Here is a 10598-nt window from a genome sequence, read left to right on the forward strand (position 1 = left end):
GTTGTTCTAGAGATGTGTCTGCTGCTAGAACTCTGTGGTATTCATCTGGTCTCTAAACTGAGCTGCTGTTAACTTGGGATTCCTGAAGCTGGTGACTCAGAGGAATTTATCCTCAGCAGCAGAGGTGACTCTTGGTCTTCCTTTCCTGGGGCGGTCCTCATGTGAGCCAGTTTTGTTGTAGTGCTTGATGGTTTTTGCGACTGCACTTGGGGACACATTCAAAGTTTTCAAATTTGCAATTTTCCAGACTGACTGACCTTCATTTGTTAAAGTAAGGATGGCCACTCGTTTCTCTTTAATGAGCTGATCGGTTCTTGCCATAATATGAATTCATGAAAACAGTTGTCTAATAGGGCCGTCGGTATATATATATATATATATAATAGACAATGTAAAAGTTTGAATAAACCTGATTAAACAGGAGAATGAAAGTTACAGTGCAAAATATGAAGTAAAAGTCCCAAATGTAATCCCATATAAGGCAATGGCAAACAGAAAAGTTTTAAGCCTTGGTTTAAAAGAACAGAGTTTTGTTTTAACGCTGGAGACAGTAAGCAAGTGCTTTATAAACTAATAGTTGTATTTCATTTAGTAGTATCACATTTTCTGTGCTCAATTGACAACACGGACTACAGATGTGCCCACCGGCCTTTTGTTCCCGTCATTATCTCACCTTTGTTTAGTTTTTCAGTGCACTCGTTCATTTTGCCCAGGTAGAGAGTGTAGTGCTTGGCTGTGTATTGGATGGGCTTTAGTCCTGGTACACTGTCCATGGCTTCATCTGACATGAATGCAGCCTGTTCTGGAGCTCCTGCTGCCAACACAGCTGGAACAAAATGGACAGTCAGACCCAAACCAAGCTGAAGGTAGCCATGAGGAGAATACAAACTACTTAAACAGAGAGCAGGGAGTCCCAGTGTTAGGACTATTCTGTACACTGGCTCAAAAGACTTTCACTTAGCTCAATGTTTTATCAGTATGAATTGTTAAGCTTTTATCTGCTGAAAGCAGATTCGATACAGTGTCTCCAGAAAGAGAATGGAAACATGCTCACCTGAAGCGGTGGCTGGGCCAACTCCTTTCAGGGAGCTGAGCTCTGCTATAGCTGCCTGCACATCAGGTAGGAGGCTGAAGGCCTTTCTGGAACATTTCTTCACAATGTCCTCACTGTTGGAAGCCACCAGCTGCTGCAGCCTTGGCCTGAACTTCCCCCTCTGCAGAAAAGCACATGGGGCCACGCAAGGACACAGCTGATGTACTTAGCCTGCCAATGCCACTTTGTAGCTGTACTGTGTGTTTGTTTGTTTTTTCGGGCATTTTCGGCGTTTATTTCTATAGGACAGTTTAGACTTGAAAGGGAAGAGAGAGGGGGAAATGACATGCAGCAAAGGGTCGGAGTCGAATCCGCAACTACTGCGTCGAGGAGTAAACCTCTATATTTGGGTGCCCGCTCTACCAGGTGAGCTAATCAGGCACCCTGTTATACTATATTTTTGAATGAGTATTTACTGACAAAATCTTTTGTTGTGGGTGTGTTAAAGTTCCTTACAGTAAGCTTCCACTCCATCAGTTTCACCAACTCCGACTGAGTGACATGTTGGTCAGGTCGACTTGAAATGAGCGTAGGCAGCTCCTCTTGGTACCTGTCCACAGATACACACAGGTTAAGCTCAGTTACCTTTAATCTTAAAGTGAAGGTCAACAAAACTCAATTTATAACCCATTTCGTGCAGGGATAACCACAAATACCCTTTGTATAGTTACATTCATAAAAAAGAGGCTGTGAACAAAGAGATTTGACAAAACAATCCCACGTCAAGCGTCCACTGGCACTCACTGGCTTTTTCCAGATCTTTCAACTTCATCATATGGCCTTTGTCAACAGAGGGAGTTTTCTTAGTTGTCATGGAGATAACTTGAGCAAACATGGATGAGAATTACTGCAAGGGAAGTGCTGTAATTAAATCAGACAGATAATAAGCAAATATCAACAGATCCATTTCCATGACAAGTAAGCAAACACTCTCCGATGATGAAGTCACTGTGATACAGTTGAAAGCTCCAGAAAAAGTGGAACTTGAGTCGACTCTGGATAGTTTTGTCAAATTGCTTTTTCCAAGGTCAATAATAAACTTCTTAAATCAAGATGTTTATTTTGAATGCCTCAAATATAAATCGAATATATACTGTATGAGCCAGCTGATTTTATACACAGTGGGATTGTTGCCCCATTTCTTTCTTATACAGTTAAATTGAGGGCGGTTTTGTAACTGCTGTTGTGAGGGAAAAGGATTTACCACTTGTCGAGGTTTAGAAGCTTTCCAGTTTTTTTGCCTTTAGCTTTAGCTTCCACTACATCCCAGTATTTCCCATACACGCCCCTCCATGTGGCTGGGTCCTCACAGGCAAACAGAGTACTCATGGCAGTGGAGAGCTCACACTATCACACGCAAACAGACAAATATAATGTGAATGTCAGTTTGTAAAATCTCTATTCTACAGAAATGGACTACATTATTCATTATTTCCCCACTAATGCTATGCTTCGATTCAATAAATAACGCGTTTACCTTAGGAAACAACAAAAAGAAGCCGATGATCTCCAGTAAACTCCTGAATGAGTTGCAGTAGTCACGATGCTTCCGTCATGACATACGGAGTTCCCGCGAGATGTAGAGCAAAATACTACTTCCTGCCGCAAGCAGTGAGCAACAGTTTCAGAAAGGTTTGTCCCCTAAACTGCTTTGTTATTGAATTAGCATAGACACTGTCACTCATAAGGTTGCATTTTTTGTTATTTCTTTAATTGTCCGACATACTTGTAAAATATACATGCTTGTGTCGTGCGCGTTTCGTCTTTGCAAAAGTGCTATTTAGCTAGGTTAGCCAGCTAGCATTAGCATCACATTCCAGTCATGTTTATGGTGAAAGTAGCCTACACTGGACAGCGAGTTTAGCTATTTGTAGCCAACACACCCGCAGACAAGTGTACACCGTGAAGGAGTTGACGGGTGTACGTATTTCTAATTTAACCATGTTTTGGAGGACAGTGAACCACTAGCGAAACACAAAATTAAGGTGTAGCATTAGGTAATGGATAGTGGTAGTCAATGGTAATAGTGCCAATGCACGTGTTGGGATTGCTCGTTTTGTTTTTCACCCTGAACGCTACACGTAAGCACAAAACTTTACGACATTACCAGCGAGAAGTAGAAGGTGCCGTAGACGGCAAACGAGGCATAGTAAACAAACTAAACTTACAGGATTTAAAACTTATATTAATAGTCTGTTAGCAAATGGGTGACTGCCAATCATTAAATGCAGTGCTTTTAGTGGGACCCATGGATGTATTATATTAACGGATGATAACACCTTAAGAGGTTTATCTTAATATGATAAACGTGTCTATATGTAGCTCAATATTTCCCACTTCATTGTGTTACATGTACAATATATTCTAGTTTTCTTTAGTAAATACAGAGAATAGTTTGACATATTTGTATATGCTTACATAGTGAATCAAAGATCCTCAATTGATGTGATGAACTATGCCAACGTTGTCCATTCAACATCAGTTTGTGTTATCTTCAATGTATTTGACATAAACAGATCATTTTTGATGAGATAGTTTACATTTTTTATTTTGTGATAGACATAACATGTCCTAACTGTAAACTCAGATAATAAATTGCAGTGTGTTACTCACATGCCAATCCTTCACTAGTAAGTTGGCTCTCATGGGAGCACATGAAGAGGACTCTGAGCTGCTGCAGACATTGACAAGGCTGGCAGTTCTTCAAGAAGTAAGTATCGTAGCAGTTTCATTGTCAAAAAACAAAACAAAAAAGCACACACACATAAATGTTGTACATATGCTGCCACCTCCCCTGGCCTCTACACCAAGTACTGTATTCTAACATGTTATGGTGCCACCTTCTGGTGGATTTTGGATCTACCTTGGTAACATTTCCCAAATCTCAGATTCATTTTAAAGCATTGCTGTTTAAGTAAAAGTAGCTAATTAATTAGCATTTTGTCTCTGAGCTCAAATACAATCACTGTTGTCTGCACTAGGAACATGGAGAAGATGTCCCGGGTTACCACTGCCCTCGGCAGCAGTGCCATCAGTGGCCGAACTATGTTCTGCCACTTGGACGCTCCTGCAAACGCCATCAGCGTGTGCCGTGACGCCACGCAGGTGGTGGTAGCTGGCCGCAACATCTTCAAGATCTATGCACTGGAGGAGGAGCAGTTTGTGGAGAAGCTGAATCTACGCGTCGGCCGCAAGCCTTCTCTCAACTTCAGTTGTGCAGATGTCATGTGGCACCAGATGGAGGAGAACCTGCTGGCCACGGCTGCTACCAATGGGGCGGTGGTCACCTGGAACCTGGGAAAACCCTCTCGTAACAAGCAGGACCAGCTGTTTACTGAGCACAAACGCACTGTCAACAAAGTGTGCTTCCATCCCACAGAGGTGTATATGCTGCTAAGTGGCTCTCAGGATGGCTTCATGAAGTGCTTTGACCTGCGCAAAAAGGAGTCTGTCAGCACTTTCTCAGGTAGAATATTTTGTGATAAGTGTTTTGCATGACAAACTTTATTTTATTTTGTCTTTACAATGTGGTTAACTGAAATTCTTTGAGACATTGGAACATTTTTTTAATAGTTTTCTGGGATTTTTTTGTATGAGTAAAAGAAAGGAATAACTAATATGTTGGAGCAGAAGTAATGTTTTTACTGTTAGAAATTAGAAACAAACTATCTCTGTGGTCCACTCCCTTTTTTCTTCCAGGTCAGTCAGAGAGTGTAAGGGACGTCCAGTTCAGCATGAAGGATTATTTTACATTTGCTGCATCCTTTGAGAATGGCAATGTCCAGCTGTGGGACATCAGACGGCCAGACCGTTACGAGCGGATGTTCACCGCCCATACTGGCCCTGTGTTCTGCTGCGACTGGCACCCTGATGACAGGTAAACGAAAGTGACTGACTTGGGGCATACTATATGCTACTTGTGATTAGTAGTGCTACATGCATTTGGCTTTTATTATTGTCATCCGTTATGGAGTTCTTTTTTTATTTCCATTTTAGGGGATGGCTGGCCACTGGTGGCCGGGACAAGATGGTGAAAGTGTGGGACATGACCACCAACCGGGCCAAGGAGATCTATTGTGTCCAGACGATCGCCTCAGTGGCACGGGTCAAGTGGCGGCCTGAGAGGAAGTTTCATTTAGCCACCTGTTCCATGATGGTGGATCACAACATCTATGTGTGGGATGTCCGCAGACCTTTCATTCCCTTTGCCACATTTGAGGAACACAAGGATGTGACCACTGGTATTGTGTGGCGCCACCAGCACGACCCTCATTTTCTACTCTCTGGCTCTAAGGACAGCACACTTTACCAACACATGTTCAAGGACGCCACTCGTCCCGTGGACAAGGCCAACCCTGAGGGTCTGTGCTTTGGACTGTATGGTGACTTGGCCTTTGCAGCCAAAGAAAGTCTGATCAGCAGCGACGCCAACAGGAAGCCTTACCCTGGAGGCGACCGACGCTATCCAATTTTTTTCTTCAAGAAGCCCGACCCGACCGAACAGTTTGCCCATGTTTCCAGTGCCCTTAGCGTTTTTGAGACAGACTTGGACAGTAACCGCATGGACTGGTTTGTCAAGACAGCACAACTCTACCTCCTCTGTGGGAAGCCTTTTGCCGAGCTGTGTGACCACAATGCCAAAGTAGCGCAGGAGCTCAAAAGACCTCAGGTCAGACAAATGAATACAGTTACAAATCTGTACTGTACTACAAATAATCCACATTGATGTTGTCAATTTAAATGGAACCTTGATAGATAATGATTTAAAAAAAATGTATAGAAGTATTACTTGTTTAAATAACACATTTTTAATTACTCTATTGGAAAAGTAAGTAACTGCACTAGGGTGGCCACTAACAATTATTTTCATTAACTATTAATGTACTGATTCTCGATTAATCATTTTGTCAAAAGGGTCAATAAATTATAAACAATGCCCATCATAAGTTCCTAGAGCCCATGGTGATGTCTTAAAATGTATAGTTTTGTCCGACCAAACATAATTTCTCCTCTAAACCCAACAATGACTGTTAGGGTTATTTGAAATTATTGAGTCAATAAACTAGTAGCCTTAAGCCCATATTATCAACATAAATAGTGTATGTAATGACTTTAGGAAAAAGAAATGTGATTAAATTGTCTCTTGACATCAAGTAATTGTGTTTGGCATGTGTTATGAATAATCAGAATCAGAAATACTTTGTATAATAACCAATCTTTTTCTATAATACAAAGGTTTCCACAACATGGACCATGTTGAGAATCATGTTCTCTGACCCAGCAAACCTCACAACGCCCGGTCTAAACCACAACCTCAGTAAACTTGGCACCTTGCCTTTAATGAACAGGTAAATAAGTGTTTTAGTGTGCCATTACAAAAACTGTAATAACCAGTAATGCCCATTATCATCTAATGTTATGTACATTATGCATTCAGTTTCAACATGAAGGAAATGAGTTCAGGGATGGGCACAGAGAGCAGACTGGAGCGCAGTAAAGGTGAGAGCAGGCAGGACAACATCCACCTAGAGCCTGGAAACTCGCACGCCAGCAATAATAATGAAGGTGAGGGTGGCTATTAAATTTCTTAGAGGCTTATCTGTTTGTCCTTGTGTTTTTTTGTATTTTAATTTAAACTAAATAAGCCATTCATTCGATTTCCCTTCAGAAAATGAGGAGACAGAGGGAAGCGAGGGCCAGGCTGAGTATATGTTCTGTGATGCTGAGTTAGATGACGATGACCTCTACTCTATGGAGAATGACAACCAAGCAGGTCAGTCACAGTCCTATCTCTGAGGAAACTAAAAGAGTTGCTTACGTAAGTGACTATTTATAACTGCCGCCATGCTCAGCGCTCTTTTGTCTAATATTATCTCGGCTCCTTTTGTCACAACAGAAGAGCAGGAGTACACGCTGCCCCAGGAGGCCTTCCAGCTGCGTCACGAGATCATAGATAACCTGCCTGCTCCAGAGCACCTTCAACAGGACAAGGCCGACTCCCCGCACGTCAGCGGCAACGAGGCAGAAGTCAATTTTCTGACACCCATCGAGTCCTTCTCGCTCATCTCCATTTCCCAGTCACTCTTCAGCCCACATTTACCCGCCAGCTTCTTCTGTCCCATTGTGCGGGAAATGCTGAGCTATTACGCCGAGCAGGGCGACGTGCAGATGGCCGTGTCTGTGCTTATCGTCTTGGGGGACCGCATCCGCAAAGAGATTGATGACCTCACCCAGGTTAGATAGAGATTAGTGTTGTAAAGAAATCATCAAATATTTAATGGACTAGAACTTAAGAGTTGTTTTGTTGACAAAGGCATTATTGAAAAAGTTTAGTTTCTTCAGGTTAAAAAAAAAAGCTTATGTTGTGCTCAAAAAGAATGACTCACTGACTTAAAGATGACTTAAAATGTTGAAAAGCAAGCACGATTTGGAAGTAGCATCTCCTCGGGCTTCCGTCTAACCCTTCCCCATGCCCTCGGCCTCCCACCCAGACACAGAGGTGCACAAGCACCGCTGCGATGCTGCTTCAGATCAGAGCGGACAAAGGACCGCAATTTTACTTCACGTCTCATTTACTGACGAGCAATCACCTAATTTTATCATACTGAATGTTTAAAACAAACATGACAACTGGTAGCACTGCGGCAACAACGCACATTTATCTCAGGCTTGTACTCTGGAGGGGTAGACGACGCGCAGCGGGGCTTGGAGGCATTTTATTGGTTCCTTCCAAGCAGACCGCGAGGCAGTAATTACTGGGCATTTTTACAAGATTACAGCAGCTAAAGATGATCTTTCCGCTCCTTTTTCAGAGCCCATAAGTTATTTTTTGCTGTTGGGGTGCAAACAATATTTAAAAAAGTGTGTATTGGAAATAGTTACTAACCCCAGAGTTTAAACATGAGAAATCAAGATAGTTTTTGGAACAAACGTTAAGGTTTTATGTATTTATGTATTTACACAGACATATCCATTGCAAATCATTCATGTGAAATGGAAAAAGACCAGCAAAGTTTAGGGATTCTTTAGGCCTTATGTATGACTGTAAGTTGTAAATGGCTTAGGTGATAACTACTAAAACACCCAAGTCTTAAAATTCAATTACGACATGGCAGTTAAGAAAACCTAAACCCTGAACCAGTTGTTTCTATTTCAGGAGCACTGGTACATGTCCTACATAGACCTGCTGCAACGATTTGAGTTGTGGAACGTGTCCAATGAGGTCATCAAGTTGAGTACATGCAGTGCCATAACCTGCCTGAACCAGGCATCTACAACACTTCATATCAACTGCAGCAACTGCAAGCGGCCAATGAGCAACAAGGGCTGGATTTGTGACAGGTATGGACCGTTTTATTGGGGGGTTGGTCATTTGTTGGGACCAGTAACTACCTGGAGTCTCCACAGGAATTACACCAACAACAAATGTTTACTGCTTTTTCTGTTATCTTATATGCAATTTCTGTACAGTACACTTGGTATTTATTTAATTCTGACAAATGCCCTGCGTTACTCCTCTAGGTGCCACCAGTGTGCCAGTGTGTGTGCAGTGTGCCACCATGTGGTAAAGGGACTGTTTGTGTGGTGTCAGGGTTGCAGCCATGGTGGACACCTGGAGCACATAATGAACTGGCTCAAGAGCAGCGCCCACTGCCCTGCTGGCTGCGGCCACCTGTGTGAGTACACCTGAGCCCATCACAACCACTGTTCACACAACTGCTGCTCTGAGGGAATCGAACCTCACACCGGCCTAGAGCATACACACACACACACCACAGACAAATGCCTTTATTCCTTCACATGGGCCTGGATCCTTTAATCACTGTGGAAAGAAGGGTGTGCGTGTGCGTGTGTGTGTGTGTGTGTGACATCTGTTGGAAGAGTGCTATATGTGCTCTCCTGGACAGCCATTCAAGAGCAAACCCATTCATATTTGAATTAGTGAAATTGTATATAAGCATATGTTATGATAAATATAACTATTTTTTTTTTGTTGATTCACACTTGGTGCATTTTACATTGTTTTTAAACCCTACATAAAATCTTGAAGGCTGTACAGGAAGAATTCTTTTCATCTGAGGTAGATTGTTAATGTTTGTACATAATGCTACATCTTATTTTGAAAGACTGTAGATAATGTTGAATTAATTTATATAAGAAATGGCTCTCTATTCCATCATTATATTAAAGCAATACACTTGAAGTTGTTCTGGGCCAGTAAAGTCTGTTTTGTCAACTACATTTAACAGATAATAGCTTCAGTTTCTTCATACCTTTTCTGATGAATCAGTGAATGTAGACTGAATCCAGGTCATTTGAACTTCCACTTAACTTAATATTCTGTCGGCTGCACACTTTCACACCTGGCAGCTGCCCAGTTACAACTAGTCGTCTACCCTTGTGTGCTGAGCAGTTCTAGTGGAGCAGTCAAGATACAAAGTCTTGCTCAAGGGCACCTTAGTGAGAGGAAAGAACAACTACATATTCATTTTTCCCAGCTACGCTTTACTCTCTCGGGCCTAGAAATTCCAACTGGCAACCTGCCAAATGTCTCTAGCCTCAAGTCTACCAGCTAGACACAAAGCGTGCTGCTCAGTGTGTGGCTTGTCATAGCAACATAGTCATAGTTTGTATAGCTTGCTACGGGTGAGATACACAACCAATAAGTGTGGAAGCCAACAGAGACGACTTCTGTCTAGATAAAGATCAACAGAACAGCTTTGTCTTGGGTGGAATTAGACTGTTTCCCTGTTCCATCCCACTACTGTGTAGCCTGATTGCAACTGGTTGGAGGATTTTACATCATAGTTGTCAGTTTTAATAGCAGAACCTCATGACACAAGTAAATTATCTTTGAGAGATGAAGAATATTTTATCAGTCTAGTCTCAACTCTAAACGCTGTTTATTTGCCCACATTTACATTCTGTACGCTGTTCAGCATCATAAGTGTTTGTGATCCTCTCCGGTCTGTCACCCTTTTTTATGACAGCTTAACATATCACTGGTACAGTAATCATCACCTTTTAATAGAGTCCTATCATTCCCATTAACAACTCTACAGTTGTCCTGTCAATCATGAAGGCCAAAGCAGTGATGTATGAGGTGGGCGGGGTCTGTGCTAATTTAAAAACCTGCAGGCTGGAGGCTGGTGCGTTTTTGGATCAGCTGTTCAAGCAAAACTGTAATATCCACAAAGTGCCAAGGTTATTAACTGAGCAGCAACTGTCACATATCGATTTATTGCCAAGTTCCCAGGCACAATAGGGGATTTTTAGATGTACTCCTTATGAGGGCATCCCAACAATCAAGAGTGAAATCCCTGACCCACGAGGCTCAATCTGCACAGAACTGCCACGTAGTTTCAGTTTTTAATGAAATATATCATATCATTCGAGTCAGGCTAGACATGCTGGGGACCTACAGAAAGGAGTACATTAAAGCACCCATATTATGCTCATTTTCAGGTTCATAATTTTATTTTTGAGGTTGTACCAGAATAGATTT

At 42.1% G+C, this 10598-nt stretch overlaps 2 protein-coding genes across 6 annotated transcripts in view; one reads left to right on the forward strand and one right to left on the reverse strand.

The window, feature by feature from the left end:
- The window catches only part of zgc:112496 (uncharacterized), a 3796-nt gene extending 1151 nt beyond the window's left edge, over positions 1-2645 (reverse strand). Inside the window, exons 1-5 of one of the 2 annotated variants that reach the window (XM_032502592.1) lie at positions 2571-2645; positions 2298-2447; positions 1550-1643; positions 1055-1214; positions 674-826 (exon numbers count right to left, since the gene is read on the reverse strand). In XM_032502592.1, coding sequence (XP_032358483.1) covers positions 674-826; positions 1055-1214; positions 1550-1643; positions 2298-2422 — 532 coding nt within the window. In that variant the 5' untranslated portion in view covers positions 2423-2447; positions 2571-2645. The remainder of the gene's footprint in view (positions 1-673; positions 827-1054; positions 1215-1549; positions 1644-2297; positions 2448-2570) is intronic. The other variant, XM_032502591.1, reaches the window with a different exon arrangement.
- wdr24 (WD repeat domain 24) overlaps positions 2536-10598 on the forward strand; it is a 22470-nt gene continuing 14407 nt past the window's right edge. The window contains exons 1-11 of one of the 4 annotated variants that reach the window (XR_004327250.1): positions 2536-2725; positions 3725-3803; positions 4075-4559; positions 4793-4970; positions 5090-5762; positions 6329-6441; positions 6531-6658; positions 6762-6866; positions 6990-7327; positions 8250-8434; positions 8615-8866. Coding sequence is in view for 3 of the 4 variants with exons in the window: in XM_032502579.1 (XP_032358470.1) it covers positions 4079-4559; positions 4793-4970; positions 5090-5762; positions 6329-6441; positions 6531-6658; positions 6762-6866; positions 6990-7327; positions 8250-8434; positions 8615-8783 (2370 nt within the window). In the remaining variant the exon portion in view is untranslated. Of the gene's footprint in view, positions 2726-2756; positions 2782-2862; positions 3014-3724; positions 3804-4074; positions 4560-4792; positions 4971-5089; positions 5763-6328; positions 6442-6530; positions 6659-6761; positions 6867-6989; positions 7328-8249; positions 8435-8614; positions 9301-10598 lie in introns of those variants that run through there. The other 3 variants (XM_032502579.1, XM_032502581.1, XM_032502580.1) reach the window with 3 other exon arrangements.

This window comes from Etheostoma spectabile, chromosome 21, assembly GCF_008692095.1.
Source record: "Etheostoma spectabile isolate EspeVRDwgs_2016 chromosome 21, UIUC_Espe_1.0, whole genome shotgun sequence".
Lineage (NCBI taxonomy): Eukaryota > Metazoa > Chordata > Actinopteri > Perciformes > Percidae > Etheostoma > Etheostoma spectabile.